The 17,861-nt window shown below is 40.1% G+C and overlaps 1 protein-coding gene across 5 annotated transcripts in view; it reads left to right on the top strand.

Annotated features, from left to right (window-relative positions):
* ccna1 (cyclin A1) overlaps positions 1 to 17,861 on the top strand; it is a 44,246-nt gene that overhangs the window by 10,074 nt on the left and 16,311 nt on the right. The window contains exons 1-2 of one of the 5 annotated variants that reach the window (XM_008107902.3): positions 8,938 to 9,141; positions 13,354 to 13,532. In XM_008107902.3, the coding sequence (XP_008106109.2) occupies positions 13,377 to 13,532 (156 nt within the window). In that variant the 5' untranslated portion in view covers positions 8,938 to 9,141; positions 13,354 to 13,376. Of the gene's footprint in view, positions 1 to 8,937; positions 9,142 to 12,134; positions 12,267 to 12,315; positions 12,455 to 12,543; positions 12,634 to 13,353; positions 13,533 to 17,861 lie in introns of those variants that run through there. The other 4 variants (XM_003219154.4, XM_008107901.3, XM_062974731.1 and 1 more) reach the window with 4 other exon arrangements.

Here is a 17,861-nt window from a genome sequence, read left to right on the forward strand (position 1 = left end):
GTCGCAGTTGGCGCACAAGTTTTAATTGTGCAAAGGCCCTCCCGGCCACCGCAGACACCTGAGCATCAAGCGTCAGTGCTAAGTCCCACTTTTATCTTCGGTCCCACCCCATCCTACCCATAACATCATCTTAGGAAACCTTGGAACACTCGGCTAGGCACTTTATGGAATAACCTAGTTATTATGCACTTTGCTTTGACCCCCTTTTATTCCTTTTGTCTCTTTGGTGGTGAAACTGATATTGTTTAAAAACTTTTTATCTTGTTTTATGTATTTGTAAAACTGTGTTTGAATCCATTTTTGATTTTATACTGCTTGTTGCTTGTTATTTTATTGTTTGTTTTATATTTTAACTTGTTACAGTTTGTCTTTTTGGGCTTGACCTCATGTTAGCTGCCCTGAGTCCCTTCAGGAAGATGGTGGCGGGATACAAAAATAAAGTATTATTATTATTATTATTATTATTATTATTATTATTATTGCAACATTTGCACTTGCCTCAAACAGACAAGAGTTCTTTCTCCCACCCTGAACCCTCTACAGATATATAAATACTACTTACCTAGTTTCCAACAGACGTCACAACTTCACACATAGCTTATTTATTATTTTATTCATTTTTGTCCTGCCTCTCTCCCCTTTCTGACTTACCCTAAGATAAACCTGTCATTGAATTATCTTAACAATATACAAAGTACGAACAGAAAACTTATTTGAAAAGTGATGTTTATACAATTTATAAAGTTAAAACAAAAAATTTAAACTATTACAAGTCATTAAAAGACTACATGCAAATGTATAAAACTCTATATATTTTGCATAGAGTAGCCACAAAATAAGCCTAAATATCTCGAAGGCCCTAGGTCCTGCTATTCATAGAAGCTAAGCAGATCAGGACTGGTAAGTACTTGAAAAGGAGACCACAAAGAAATATCAGGTAACATAGGCTGCATTCAAAGGAAGGCAATGTGAAGCCACCTCATAGTATTCATTGTTTAAGAAAACCATATGATCTTTGTGTGATCACCATAAGTCAAGAGGCAACTTGAAGGCACATCTGTTCTTATATGGGCCCATAGAATCTGCTGGGGTTTGCTTCCAGGACCATCACCACGCTGTGGATATTTGTTAAAGCTCAAGTCTCATTAAATGGAATAATGTAGTAAAATGGTGTCCCTTGTATTAAATGGCAAAATCAATGAGATTTTTTAGGGAAGATTTGGAGATAGATAGACAGATAGAGGCTGTGGATGATTGACTCCATGGATGCAGAAACAGTGAATACAGAAGGTCAGCAGTACAACGAAATGTAGAACAACCTTCTTTATGAGAATCACTGTAGGATAGAAGGTTCTTAGGCTACTGCTGAGGAAGACTACGGTCAACCCCTCCAGCCATAATAAAACTATCTGTAGGTGACCCAAGGACAGTCAATTTATCTCAGCTCAATTTACCACATAGGACTGCTTTCAAGGATAAAATGTGAATGATAAAGCGCTGTCCTTCAGCTCCTTGGAGGAAAAGGGAGGGGATAAAAATGGAGTGCCTAAAATAAACCTTTCAGGGAATAAAAGTGTAGACTTTTGTTCTTTTGGAAATGCTATGTCTTGCTATCATTTTTATGGTTGCGTGACACCTAAAAGGCAGGAAGAAGTGTTCAACGGTACATCCTTCACTATGTCCTGAGAAAGAATGACTCCCTATCAGGACTTAAGAAAGATGTTTTAGTTTTTGGTTGTCCTTGAACAAGTGCTTTCTCACTTTTTCCTGTTTATGAAAAGTCACAATATGGGTAACAGTTTCCTTCTCTGAAATCTTATGAATTTACTGGAGAATAAATCCTACTAAACTTAATAGAACGACATCTCAATAAACATCTAAGCCAGGGAATAAGTTCAACTGAAATCAGTGGAACATTTTTCTAAATATACAGTTTGCAAAGAACAGGCTGCTTAGAAACTTTTGAACCATTAGTCTCAAAACCCCAATTAGCATGGGAGGGGGGACTTACAGTTTGAAAAGGCATTCCCACCATACCAAGAATTGGAAAGTAAGATATCGTGGAATATGCAGATGGGGGCACACAATGATAGAAAGGGTATTTGCTAATTAATCTATGATTCATTTCACATTACAGGTTGAGCATCCCTTATCTGGAATTCCAAAATCCAATGTACTCCAAAATCTGAAAATGTTTCTATGGCTGGCTGAGATAGTGATACTTTTGCTTTCTAGTTGTTCAGTATATGTAAACTTTGTTTTATCCACAACATATGGTATTAAAAGACTTTATAAAATTATCCTCAAGCTATGTGCCTAGTGTATATGAAATATAAAATGAGATCTCATTATGTATGCGCATGCAAATACTGTACAGATATTCCAAAATCCATAAAAATATCAAACATGTCTGTTCTCAACCATTTCAGATACCCAACATGTATATACTGCAGTGCTATATTCCAACTGAACTGTTCTAGCAATAGCCTATGGCAATCTGTTTTTTGCAGTTTAGAGAGGGTCATTTACAGTTCAGACTACAAAGCATAGGATGCCACAGGTGGTAGCCAGCCATGGCAGTTCGAGTGGAACATAGTGTTACAGTTGTGCAGTGTGAACAGACTCAACCTCTAATGTAGACAGAAGGAGCATTAGGAGACTACTCACATAAAATCCCACAAAGTAAATGGACAAATGTCCCACTTCCCATCCCAAGGAAAAATATACATTTTTAAGCATTTCTATGTACAGGGAAAGGAATGGAGTCGATTTCTGCCAGTCTTTCAAATCCCCCCCATTTCTACACACGGCATAAACTGAATCCTGAGGGCAACTCATGAAGCGGGACATTCGATGTGCTCCATGGGATTCTGTCTTTGAAGTTTGTAGAAACAGAGGAAAACGTCTGATTAGGTCTATAAAAAGAAAAAAATCAGCCTTTTTAGCAAGCCTTGTAAATGCTCATTTGTTATCAGTAAATGTCTGATTTTTTATACTTATTTCACATAACCATATACCTGGGGTCATGTAAAAATTTATCTGGCTGAAAGGAGTCATAATGGAAAGTTTAAAAAGCCCTGCTAATGTGATATAACAGAGAAGGCTATTGAACAGAAGTTTCTGTTTATATCTTAATCTTCTACCATGGATGAGGTATTAATCTTTTACTTTCAGGAAAGGACAGAATATGATTTACTGTAAGATGCATAGCCAAAAAGGTGTTTTGATTGCACAGCAAAATATATCTAGCCCTCTGTATCTACAGATTATGTACTCACATGTTCAGCTCTCCATGGCTTGAAAATACTCCCCTCCAAAAATTCCAGGAACCAAACTTTGATTTTGCCATTTATATAGAGCACACCAACTTATTACACCATCGTATGCAATAGAACTTGAGGAACCATGGATTTTGGTATCTGTGGGAAGTCCTGGAACCAAACTCTAGGATCCTCTTTGGCTTCTAGAAGAAGTCATTCCTTTCAGTAGTGTTTACTATTATCCACATTCCTAGAGAGGTATCCTTTGCCAGTACAACTCTGTGTTAACTTGTTATGGGTTAGCCCTGAGGACCTAGAAAAATCCCAGAGAGGCCCTACTTTGTCAAATGCGGATAGGTAAAGCTACAAATGCCAATACTGCAAATACAGGGGTTGTACTATAGTGAACTCAATGTACATTTAATGCTCAATATACATTCATATTCTCAAGAAAGAGAATGCAATGGACTGCAGTAATCATGGGACTGTTGCCCAGGGAGACCAAGATACTTGTTTATAAAGCTATTGTTCTCCCAACCCTGCTATACACCAGCAAAACATGGACCATCTACAAATGTCATATTCAACTTCTGGAACAATTTCTTCAGCATTAACAATAATAACTTTTTTATATTCTGCCCTATCTCCCCAAGTGTTGTTTCCAAACAAAACTGCAAATCACTTGGGAAGACAGACGGACAAACGTCAGCGTGCTGTAAGAAGCAAAGACCACCAGCAATGAAGCAATGATTCTCCGCCATTAACTCTCCTGGACTGGCCACGTTGTCTGAATGCCCGATCACTGTCTCCCAAAGCAGTTACTCTACTCCCAACACAAGAACGGAAAACGGAAAATTGGTAAAAGAGATTTAAAGATGGGTTTAAAGCCAACCTTAAAAACTGTGGCATAGACACTGAGAACTGGGAAGCCCTGGTCCTTGAGCGCTCTGACTGGAAGTCAGCTGTTACCAACAGTGCTGTGGAATTCAAAGAAGCACGAATGGAGGGTGAAAGGGAGAAACACGTCAAGAGGAAAGAGGGTCAAGCCGACCCTGACCAGGACATCCTTCCATCTGGAAACCAGTGTCCTCACTGTGGAAGAACATGCGGGTCAAGAATAGGTCTCCACAATCGCCTACAGACTCAATGCCAAGACCCTACACTTGGAAGGCCATCCTACTCGGACATGAGTGATCACCAATTAACATGATGCCCTGCAAGCAAAGAGATGCTTAAAATCTTACAAGAAAATACTTTTGCTACATATGAAACAAGAAAAACCGATGTCTACGCTGTGTTTTAACAAGAAGGCAAATTACTAAGAGTTATTTTTACAAACATATGTTGAATAATGGAATCGCCGCTACTTTTTAGAAAAAAATTCAACCTGTGCAACAAAGCCTTTGATTATGTATGATATAACTTATCCAAGACCACCTATGGGGTTTCCTCTAAAAGAAATAAAAAGTCACATTTTCTTGACTTGACATGTAACCTGTAGTCCAGACAAAACTGCCATTAGAATGACACAATATAGAGAAGCATTGGCAATGGGGTCAAAGCTGCACTTCATCACTTTATCTCTTTAACCTATATGGAAAGCAGCTCATATGCAAAGCAGGATTAGACTCAGAGGAAGGTGGCATCAAAAGTGAGGGAAGGAAGCCCAGAAATGTAAGATATGGAGATGATACCATTGCAGAATATAGCACAGACTTTGAATGAGTATTGACGACAGTTAAGGAAGGCAGTTCAAAAGCAGAGTTAAAGCTAAAAAAATTAAAAAACCAAAATAACGACCACAGATGTTTTACATAACTTTGAAGTGGCTAAATTGAACACCTCAAATAGTGAAAAATTTTCTATACTTTGACTCATATATTAATAAAAATGTAGACTGTAGTTGGGAAACCAGAAGAAGGATAAGATTTGGAAGAGCAGTTATGAAGGAACTAGATAAAACCCCCAAATATAAAATGGTAACATTGGATAGATTATTACACCATAGAACAGTGGTTCTCAACCTGTGGGTCCCCAGGTGTTTTGACCTACAAGTCCCAGAGATCCGAGCCAGTTTACCAGCTGTTAGGATTTCTGGGAGTTGAAGGCCAAAACATCTGGGGACCCACAGGTTGAGAACCACTGCCATAGATAGACATGCAGACAGGCAGAAAGACAGACAGACAGACGGAGAGGTTCTAATACAAATCAGGACTAAACTTTCAATTGCAGACAACAACTGCTGTACTTTGGGTTTACCACTGGGGTATCAAAGTCATTTTTGTGGAGGGTCACATCAGCCTAATGGTTGCCTAGAGGGCCAACTATGTATCTTTTTTACATAGTGGTCAGTGTTCTTTAGTTTTCCCCAATATGGAAATCCAGATGTTATTGAATGACAACTGCCGTCACTTTTGATGTGGACTGGGGATAATGGGAAGTGCAACCCAACATCACTTATGGCTCTGAGGTTAGGGAAAAGTTAAATGACACTGTAAAGTCAGACATCATATCCACAAGCCTTGTAAATGCAGGGTTGCTGTGAGTTTTTTGGGCTGTATGGCCATGTTCCAGAAGAATTCTCTCCTGACGTTTCACCCACGTCTATGGCAGGCATCCTCAGAGGTGGTGAGGTCTGTTGAAAACTAGGCAAGGGAGGTTTATATATCTGAGGATGCTTGCCATAGATGTGGGTGAAATGTCAGGAGAGAATGCTTTTGGAACATGGCCAGACAGCCTGAAAAACTCACAGCAACCCAGTGATTCTGGCCATGAAAGACTTCAACAATACTTGTAATTGCAATTCAAACCCTGCTATCCTGACTAAACAGAACAAACTGCAGCCTTCCAGGTGTTACTGTATCACAATCCCCATCAGCTCTAGTCATGATATCTAATGATGAGGAATACAGGAGGTGTAGTCCAGCATCCGGAGGGCCACATAAAATGACATACATCGCAAGCTGGATTTGGCCCACGGACCTTGAGTTTGAGACATGTGACATCACTTATCCAATATTTGCTTATCCAACGTTCTGGATTATCCAACACAGTTTGCCTCCCGCCCTGATCCACAGCTGTTTCTTTAGGCAGTAAGGACTGAACTTTTTATGGATTCAATTTCCGGAAATGTTGCTACTGTAAGTTCATTCTATACAATTTTATCTTTATTTGGAGTCAATTTGTTAGTAGCCAATGTTTTTGTAGTCAATGTTTTCAATATATTGCTATATTTTGGTGCTATATTCATAAATACAGTAATTATAACATAACGTTACTGTTTTTTGGACTGCTGTTTCTGTAGATTTGTTGTAAAACACGATGTTTTGGTGCTTAATTTGTAAAATTATAACATAATTTGACATTTAATAGGCTTTTCCTTAATCCCTCATTATTATCCAACATTTTCCATTATCCAACGTCCTGCTGGCCCATTTATGTTGGATAAGTGAGACTCTACTGTACTTGGAAAGACAATAATGCTTGGTTCAGTGGAAGATCGGAGCCAAAGTGTGTAGTGGTTTGAGCACTGGACTGTGGCTATGGGGATCAGAGTTCGAATTCCTGCTCAGCTCTGAAACCCTCTGGGTTGACCATAGGCAAGTCACATTCTCTCAACCTCAGAGGAAGGCAAAAGCAAACCTCCCTTGAATAAATCATTTCAAAAAAACATGTGACGGAGTAATCATAGGTCAGAAACAGCTTGTAGGCACACAACAACAAACAACTGTTATGGAAGCTAGTAGGAAAAAGAATACTACATTACAACCAAGGGGGAGTGTGCACTGTAGAATTAATGTAGTTTGACACCACTTTAACTTTCATGGTTCAATACTATGTAACCTTGGGAATTATAGTTTGGTGAAGCACTCACTCTTTGTCAGGGAAGATTTAATAAAACTACATTGAGCCATAGCAGTTAAATTAGTGTCAAGCTGTTTTAATTCTGCAGTGTAGATGTCCCCAAAGAAGCCACTGCCCTGAGTTTAGGAGACTTGAACAGGACAGCTGGTGAGTAGGGCTCTTGAGGGTTTTTTATTCATAGGTTTGCCATAAATCAAAGTCATCTTGACAACAAATAACAACCACAAAGAGCTCAAGCCTCCAGCTGCACCTATAGATTAGCCCTGCTCACTGTGGGAGCTCCAGCTGTTGTTCTTGCTGCTTAAACCACCTCTCCAAACACAAGAGGCTTGAATAAAACATTCATTAAAAGAACAGCCCTGAAAATCTCAAGCAGGGAGTCTTAAGTATCCTCTCAAACACATAGAGGGAGACCAACGCAAGGCACAGCATAATTAATTTCTGTTGTAACTAACAGGGAAAAAATGGCAAAACTTTACTGCTCTTGGATTTAAACCTAAAACGGAGTCACACTTTGAAAAATGCCTCCCAGGGATCTTTAATACCATTTCTTTCCTTGCATAGCCTACATGCCAAATGTATATAAATGAGCAAATTAATTCTACCAGGTCAGTTTATAAGTCGGCACTACCTTTATTAGGATTAACGATGCTTCCACAACAGGGTGCGGCATTTCCAGTTCTCCAGAATGCATCATCCGGCTTACTTGAAGTTAATTTAAAAACAGTCAATTTAAACAGTTCATAAATAAATAAGTAAAACCACTACCATCCTAGATAAAGCGTTCTGGAGAATACAAAAGGTTGCACCCTGTTGTATAACTGTCATCAATCCTAATAAAGGTGTTGCAGGTATGTGGGTATATATCTAAATCAAAATATAAACAATGACGAACCAGAAATAAAATAAAATTTCTCAACATGGAGCAAAAGGTACAGTAAGATGAAAAAGTATATTTATTTTTGTATGCTTTCACTTTTTCTATGTGAAATGTGTTCTGCTACTTTTTCTAATTAAGTCTTTTAGGGCAGGAAAAGCTTTTTGTGGTACCTGGGGTGCATCTGGATTGTAAAATGAATACAGTTTGACACCGCTTGAACTCCCTTGGCTCAATGCTACAGAATCCTGGAATTTGTAGTTTTACAAGGTCTTCATTTTTCTCTGGCATTCAAGTGGTATCAAACTACATTATTTCTACAGTATAGAAACACCTGTTTGCTGTTCTTTCCTGGGGGCAGCCAAGAATATCTGTTATTGCATCTCCACCAAGGGGTATAAAACTCATTTTCATTGAGGGCCACCATCAACTTTATGGATTCCATTGAACTCATAGACAGCAAAGCCATGGATACAGAGGGCCAACTACAGTAGAGTCTCACTTATCCAACGTAAACAGGCCGGCAGAACGCTTTTCCTTAATCTCTCCTTATTATCCAACATATTCGCTTATCCAACGTTCTGCCGGCCCACTTAAGTTGAATAAGTGAGACTCTACTATATTAAAAAAAAAAAAAACTCTAAAATCAGGACAGTGAGAGTGGGCCCAGCATTTCTGTGTTCGAAAAATTAAATAATATGCGGTGTCCAGGTTGGTCCATCAAGTGGCTGACTTCAGTTTGCACTGTCCTGGCTCAAAGCTGTGGGTTCCTGGGCGTTGTCATTTCGCCAGGTCTTTGGCTGTGCCCAGGGGGAAGAGGGCCTCGGGGCATGCGAAGGGCGCCAGGCGTTGTTGCTGCTTTTCCTGCGGGAAGGGGCCTGGGCTCTTCATGGGCTTCCCTGCTGCCGCATGCGGAGGAAGGAGCGAGAGGCTCCAACAGACATCCCAACAGACAGTCGCGGGCAGCTTCCAAGTCGCGGCGGAGGAAGTGGCGGCGTCCGATCCCATAGAGGCTGTGGGGAGGGCGCCCCCGCTGGCCATTCCCAGTCCCTGCTTGGCCTTGGAGCCCTGCCTGCTTTGGGTTGGAACAGGAGAGGTCCAGGAGGAGACCTTCGCTGCCCGCTGGAAAGGACGCAACAGGTCGGGTCCTGAGCGGTTGCGTCATGGAAATGGGCAGAAAGGAAGGGGGGGGGTTCTGCTGGGGAGCATTGGAAGCCATTCGCTGAGACCCCCAACCATTCTGCACTTGCTCTTTGGCAGAGAAGAAGGAAAAAAGTGGGTTGCTGTGAGTTTCCCAGACATGTTCCAGAAGCATTCTCTCCTGACGTTTCGCCCACAGCTATGGCAGGCATCCGCAGAGGTTGGGAGGTTTGTTGGAAACGAAGCAAGTTGGGTTTATATCTCCAGTAGAGCAGGGGTCCTCAAACTTTTAAAGCAGAGGGCCGGTCCACAATCCTCTAGACTGGAGGGGCCGAATTATCATTTGAAAAAAATACAAACAAATTCCTATGCACACTGCATATGTCTTATTTGTAATGCAAAACAACAACAATGAAAGAACAATGCAATATTTAAAAATGAAAACAATTTTAACCAACATAAACCTATTAGGATTTCAATGGAAAGTGTGGGTCTGCTACTGGCCAATGAGATAGTCAAGTTAATTAGGATTGTTGTTGTGTGCCTTGATATTTTTATCAATATTATATGTATATACAATATATTTTATTAAAAACTGATATAAAAATATTATATTATAAAACTGAGGGTGGGGGGCAGGTAAAGGACCTTGGAGGGCCGCATCCGGCCCCCGGGCCTTAGTTTGGGGACCACTGCAGTAGAGTCTCACTTATCCAAGCTAAACGGGCCGGCAGAACCTTGGATAAACGAATATCTTGGATCATAAGGAGGGATCAAGGAAAAGCCTATTAAACATCAAATTAGGCTACGATTTATTTTATTTATTTATTTATTTATTGCCAATATTTCTGCCCCGTCCTTTTCCCCGAGGATCACTACCAGTATATCATAATACAATAAAATAATAAAACAGTTAAAATAGTTAAATAACATAATAAAGTACAATATATAAAAGCATTCTCAATGCTACAGAATCCTGGGATTTGTAATTTTACAAGGTCTTTTGTCTTTTTTGACAGAGTGGTTATGCCTCACTGAACTACAAATCACAGAATCCCTTGGGGTATAAATAAACATAATAATTGGGTTACTGTGAGTTTTCTGGACTGTATGGCCATGTTCTAGAAGCATTCTCTCCTGACGTTTCACCCACATCAGAGGTTGTGAGGTCTGTTGGAAACTAGGCAAGTGGGGTTTATATATCTGTGGAATGTCCAGGGAGGGAGAAAGAACTCTTGTTTGCTTAATGATTTTACAAATTAAGCACCAAAACATCATGTTATATAACAAATTTGACAGAAAAAGCAGTTCACTACGCAGTAATGTTATGTTGTAATTACTGTATTTACGAATTTAGCACCAAAATATCACTATATATTGAAAACATTGACTACAAAAATGACTTGGATAATCCAGAGGCTTGGATAAGTGAGACTCTACTGTATATCTGAAAGGTCCAGGTTGGGAGAAAGAACTCTTGCCTGTTGGAAGTGTGAATGTTGCAATTGATCATCTTGGTTAGCATTGAGAAGCCTTGGCAGCATCAAAGCCTGGTTGATTCCTGCCTGAGGGAATCCTTTTTTGGGAGGTGTTAGCTGGCTCCGATTGTTTAATGTCTAGAATTCCATAGGCTAACTTAACCAGAGAAGTCAGCCATAGTAGAGTACTGTACTTGATGAACCAACCTGGAAACAGCATATTATTTGAAAACACAGAAATGCTGGAATACTCTAACAACCACTATGTCGGACTACACAGAGAAGCCATTGAAATCCACAAGCATGCAGACAATTTCAACAGAAAGGAGGAAACCATGAATATGAACTGGCTACCAATATATTTTTTAAAAAAACTCTAAAATCAGGACAGTAAATAAAGAACACTCAGAAAACGGGAATTCCAGACAGGAAATAATCAGGGCCAGCTAACACCTCCCAACAAAGGACTCCCCCAGGCAAGAATCAGCCAGGCTTTGAAGCTGCAAGGCTTTTCAATGTTAATCAAGGTGATTAATTGCAGCATTCACACTTCCAACAGGCAAGAGTTTTTTCTCCCACTCTGGACTTTCCACAGATATATAAACCCCTCTTGCCTAGTTTCCAACAGACCTCACAACCTCTGAGGATGCCTGCCATACATGTTGGTGAAACGTCAGTAGAGAATGCTTCTGGAACATGGCCATACAGCCTGGAAAACTCACAGCAACCCAGTGATTCCGGCTGTGAAAGCCTTTGACAACACAAGGAGAAACATTTTCTTCTATGATTTCTTTGCCCTGTAGAGTTAATTGCCATAGGTCAATGCTAGGGAATCATGGGAGCTGTAGCTTGTTGAGGCTGCAACTTCCATGACTCCATTGCATGGAGTCATGGCAGTTCATGTGCTGGGAAAGTGCATTAATTAAATGTAGATGTATCCCCATTCTGGGATGCTTAGCGGAGAGCCAGGTTATAGAGTACATCTGCACTGTGGAGTTATCGCAGTTTGACACCACTTTCACTGCCACTGCCTAATGCTTATAATTTTACAACATTTTTAAACTTCTCTGCCCAATATGGAGTGGTGATACCTCACCAAACTGCAGATCCTAAGATTCCATAGCAATGAGCATGTTGCCAAACTGCATTAATTCTACCATGCGGATGAAACTATCTTTCAAGGTTCCAAGGTGGAGAAATAAATGTGTATGCTGTATTGAGAGCATTAGAGGAAAGATGGGAGCATAATTGTATTCGTTTTCCCTTTCTGATACTGTCAGAGTGAAAAACACTTTGTATGATTTGAGTGTAACATCTGTGCTGGAATACCTCTGGAAATAAAGCAACAGAGTTGCAAACTGTATTTGGAAATAAGTCCTGTTGGATTCGGCAGGACATGCTCCTGGGAACACTTAAATATATCCTCATCTTTGATGTAGTCATTTGGAAGTAAATGCAGTGAAACCTGGTTCCACCTGAGGTCCTTAAACATTAGGATCTTCAGCTCCATTCCCCTTAAATCACTCTAATCCCATTGGTTTTAAACAGATGGATTTGGTTTGAGAAGTGAGGGAAGCAGGTGGTGGGTCAGTGAAACCAGTCTGCAGTTTGGGGGAAGCTGCAGATAAACTAGCATAATGCTCCAGTGTAAGTTTTGGCATGCTTTAATTTCCTGACATGTTTATTGATAGCCTTTGACATAGACAGCTGAACAAATTTGTGGTCAAACTATACCCAATTTTTTGCTTGTGGAGGCCTCCATGGCTACAGGGGTTGCCAGAAAATGGGGTGTTGGAAGGAACAGCTGAATGTTTACTCGAAGTTTTGAAAAACAGGTAGCTTATCTGAAAGGATTAATTGCCATGAAAAAGCTTTGGAAAGTCACATTTACCCCAGATAACTTGCTCGTGTGTCCCTGATTCTCACTGCAACAGGATGCCTCTCAACAAAATGTTTAACCTCTTTGTATATATTTTAACTAGCACTGTTGAAAGAACCAGGATGGAGTGTCAGTGTAAGTATTGAACTGGGACTCTGGGAGGCCAAGGTCTGAATCCCTACTCAGTCCTGGAAACCCAGTGGTTGACCTTGGGAAAGTCAAATGCTCTCAGCCTCAGAGGAATGTAATGGTAGGCACCTTATGTACAAAGATTGCTAAAAAAAAAAACCAACAACTTGTGATTGGGTTGCCATAAATCGGGAAGGGTTTAAAGGCACACCTTGGTCTTTGGTGTTCCAATCTGTAACCAGTTTGAGGACCAGTTGGTGATTACATGACTCACAGAGCACTGATACACATTAAAGGCTCTTTTTCCTGTGCTTTTTGTGGAAGTTTGTTGTCTGGCTGCCACAGCCTGAAGCTAGCTTCAAACTGCATTGAATGGTCAATGTATAAGGGGCCAGCAGCAGCAGCAGCTAGAAGAAAGGTCTGATTAACCTTTTTCTCCAACCTCCAGTCTTATGGATGTGTAGCACATCAACTCCCACCATCCCTAGGTGTGAAAAGAATGGTTATTTTAGGTCAATCTATCTGAAAGACTCCCAAGTTGGGGAAGGATTCCACTAATAAAATTCCTTCAATACCAAAGGCAAGCATGCAAAAGCAGAATGCACTTTGCAGGATTTTTTATTTAAAAGTTAAAGCACCAGGCTAGAGATCACAGCTATCCATGAATAGAGATGATCTGAGGTTATCATGAGAAATAACTAAATGTGTGTTTCCTTTTTGCTCCAGCATCAATTGCTGTCCCTGAAAACATGGATCCCAGCGGCAAGGACAAAGAGAAGGAACAGGTTGGGCGCTGGGATAACCTGTCGGAAATGGCTGAGCCTCATGCCCACCAAAATGCTCCTCAGAGGGCTGTTCTGAGAGAGATCTCCGAAAATGGACAGTGCCGGAGACCCTGTGTCCAGGTAAATTGTGGAAGAGTGGGCTGCCTAGGTAACTTGTGGCATGTTCAGTTTGATCTAAGCAAGTCTTCAACTTCTTAGCCTAAATGTTGAGAATAATGATCTAGCTTGGTCATGGTGGATATTTTAAATGACTGTCTGGACATCTTCTCCTTATTCTGCCAACTGATTTTACAGATAACAGCCAATTAGACCAGAAGTACAGTCAGCCCTCTGTACCCATGGATTCAACCATCCATGGCTTGAAAATATTCCCCCATAAAGTTCCAAAATGTAAACATTGATTTTGCCATGTTATATAAGAGACACTATTTTACTATGCTGTTGTACTTAATGAGGCCGATTTTGGCATCCGTGTGGGGTTATGATTTTATACAAGACCCCAATGCATAATTCGACAACTCATCTTTTAGTAATTGTCTTATTTCAGGCATCACTTTGGGGCTCAAAGTGCTTGGGGGTCTGTTAAAGGGGTTTGTTCCTTCCATGAGCCATGGAATGCTTGACCAGTGGAAATGCATGTGCTCTTTAACTGCCAAGGGTCAACTACTGCTGAAAGGTTCCATGTTTTTGCTTTTGTTTCTCAGGGCCCTTCCACACAGCCCTATATCCCAAAATACCAGGGCAGAAAATTTCTGCTTTGAACTGGAATATCTGCTTTGAACTGGAATATATGGCAGTGTGCACTCAGATAACCCAGTTCAAAACAGATATTGTGGGATTTTCTGTCTTGATATTCTGGGTTATATGGCTGTGTGGAAGGGCCCTGAGTCCACACTGCCATATATTTCAGTTCAAATCAGAAAATGTGGGATATTATTCAGCTGTGTGGAAAGGGCCTCAGAAACAAGGTGATCAAGGGAGAGGGCAAAGGAAAGCTGGGCAACTGTAGCCATCCAAATGGGGGGAAATGTGTTGGCCTACAATTCCCCATTATCCTAATTAGTATCATTGGTGACAAGAAATGATGGCGAGTTCTAGTCTACAAATATCTGGAGAGCTGAAGTTGCTACCTCTGCTGCTTCAGTGGAAATAGTAATTGTTGTTGTTATTATTATTTATTGCCTACCCTTGCAACTCAAGGTGAAGTACAGCAGGGAGAAAACAGAGCAATTCAAATACATATAACAAAATACACAGAAGACCATGCCAAAATGCAGATTAAAATTGACTGGGTAATTTAAGATTAGAGCACATCTCCAGCATTACTGCCTTATGTTGTAATTGGACTAGGAGAATGTTTTGCATTGCTGAATACCCTTCATTTTATTTATCTGGTATTGTATTTCTTATCTTAAACCCATACTTCTGGCTTTCAGATGTTTGGGAACTGGGCATAGCTTTAATCTTCAGTGATCCTCAGTAGAGATGGAGAGTATTATCCTCAATGGGGCATCTCTGTGTCAAAAAGAGACAGTATGGTGTAGTGGATTGAGTATTGAACTAGGACACAGGAGGCCAGAGTTTGAATCCCTACTTACCCATGGAAATCCTGAGGGTAACCTTAGGCAAGTCACACTCTCTCAGCCTCAGAGGAAGATAAAGACCCCTTTACGCTGGCATATACTCCAGTTCAAAGCAGATAATCTGGATTTTATATGGCTGTGTAAAAGGGGCCACATGGAAACCCATTTTGAATAAATTCTGTCAAGAAAACCCAGTGTTACATTCTCCATATGTCAGAAATTACTTGAAGGCACACACAGCCTGCAACAGCAAATGTGGTATGAGTAAGATAGTGCCTCAATCATGAATACCAGTATATAGAGAGCAGAGAGCTCTGAATTTTAAACAGTGAGGCCAGGGATGATGAGTATCTTGTTATCTTGCTCTATATCAATGATTTTGGATCTGTGTGGTTTTAATACGTCACGTACTGATGTTTTAAACTTTTATGGATTGTAAGGTATGTGTTTATTGTATTTGTATGTTTGTCTGCATGGCATTTAATTATTGCCAATTTGGGAGCCACTCTGCGTCCCCTTGGGGTGTGAGAAAGCGGGGTATAAATGTAGTAAAATAAACAAATAAATAAACTTAATAGGACTTGTGCTACTTATATGCAGAGTTCAAATATGTGTAACTGTTTTGCACTTCATGGCTTTTCAGTCCTACTGGGTTTTTTCTCTTCTACTTCATGTGTCTTTCATATATTGAGATCCAATTGGGAATTATATTTTGTGGTTTTCAGGTGAGTTTTAGTCCACAATATTTTTCAATACAGTGAATCTGTGCATGACCATGAGATCTCTCGGGAGTTTTCCCCCTACAGTTATTCTCAGCCCAATATAACATGGCCAGGGGAAGAACTATTACGATTCTAATTTGACCATCTTAGGCATCACTTGAAAGAAAATACTTTTGAAAGGCATAAAGAGAATGACACACTGAAGCTTTGTGTGACTAATATTAGTTGAACAGCACTTTGGATGCCATGGTACAGCTACCCATGGGCTTTAACCTGTCATTTTAGTCTTCAAAATAAGTTCTGGATGGAGAAGTGGGTAAAGATTCCCTGCCTTTTTAGAAAGCACAGTACACAGTGCCAGTTATGGCTCCTAAAACCCTATATAGCTTAGATGCAGACTCTCTTAAAATAAACTTTAAATCCTAGGATTCCAGAAGCATAGCAGTTGAAGTGGAACCATAGCACTGTAATTCTGCAATGTGAACAGGGTTTCAGGAGACCCTTGGGGCCATAACCACATCCTTAAGGGCAATATGCAAACTGTACTTTGCTTACTTGCTGTAAATAGCATGGCTTCTCCTCTGGACCATATTTTGAATGTTTGATTTTGTGTAGTTTTGAAAAAACTGTCACTTAGTCATAAGAATCACAGGCAATTCCTGAAATGACATGTGTTTTGTGTATCACTGTATGGTGAGTATCCCACTATGCACTATATTATATTAACAGAGAGTATTGTTGACAGCTGCTGTAAAAGCGCATTGTTTCTCTAGCACTCTTGAGATATTGAGACAGGCTGAACTGGGTTTCTTCCTAGCATTGGTAACCAGAGTGACAAATTCTTTAAGGAAGCATCTACACTGTAGAGTTAATGCAGTTTCAAACCATTTCAACTGCCACAACTCAATGTTATGGACTACTGAGATTTGTAGTTTGGTTAGGCATCACCCCTCTTTGGCAGAGAAGGTGACAGATCTTGTAAAACTACAAATCCCAGGATTCCATAGCATTGAGTCATGGCACTTAAAGCGGCATCAAATTGTACTCATACTTCATTGTAGACGCAACTTAAGGCCCCATTTACACTAGCCATTTAATGCAATTTGAAGCCAGCTTCATACTGTAGCAGCTAAATAGCAAACTTCCACAAAAGCACACAAAATAAAGTCCTTAATTAGCAAACATCAGAACATCAGTGCTTTGTGGTTTGTGTGATCGCCATTTGGGCCTCTGAGAGGTTGCAGGATTTCCTATGTAAATCATGTGCACCGTGAAACCATTTTCTTCAATACCGGTTTGAAACCACTTTCTTCAATACTAGTTTGAACTGTAAAGGTAGCCTTTGTCTGTGCTTTTCAATGTGAGCAATAAACTGGAACTGAACCTGAGATTCATTTGTTCTTGGTGTGAAATAATTTCACCTGGAGCCTGGCAACATGACATTTGAAGATGCACTCTACTAAATGATCATTCTTGCTGACACGAGACTGAAACAAATATTCTTCTTTTTTTCCTTTTTTTTTTTTGGTTCATGAGACTGGTAGCATTGTGGGGCTGTTGGGATTAACTTCCAAGCCTTTGTGTTTCAACAGTGCAAGAGATATTCATTCATTAACCAGCATGTATGCAGCATGGCTCACATCAGTGATTCTCAAACGTTGTTGTTGTGAAGGTTGTTTTACTACTTTGTTGTATTTTGTAGACAACTAGGTTTTCTTGTATGACAGCCAACATTTGGGAACCTGCTTAAATTAAAATCTCTGCAGGCTTATTAGTGACTGTTTATGGACACTGAGCAATGCATGTCTGCAAAGATAGCCATCCCTTCCTTTTTCTGATCCTGTTCTGTATTATTGCAAGATCCATACAAACACACTGAGTGGCAAAGGGATCCTTTATTTCACACCTTCCATTGCTTCATCAGAAAATCAGCATTTTATATTTTCTTTACGACCAGCTGGAGAGTCTATTTAAAATATTATCTTGGATTCTTACTAGGGCTACACAAAGGAATGGTTTCCACAGTAAAACTGGTACAATCCCCGTAAACCACAGTGAGTGTGGATGGTGAGGGTTGTTGTCTAACATATGGATACCTAAAGTTCAGAAAATCTGCCTTAAATGATATTTTTCCTATACTGTTC

This window comes from Anolis carolinensis, chromosome 3, assembly GCF_035594765.1.
Source record: "Anolis carolinensis isolate JA03-04 chromosome 3, rAnoCar3.1.pri, whole genome shotgun sequence".
Taxonomy (NCBI): domain Eukaryota; kingdom Metazoa; phylum Chordata; class Lepidosauria; order Squamata; family Dactyloidae; genus Anolis; species Anolis carolinensis.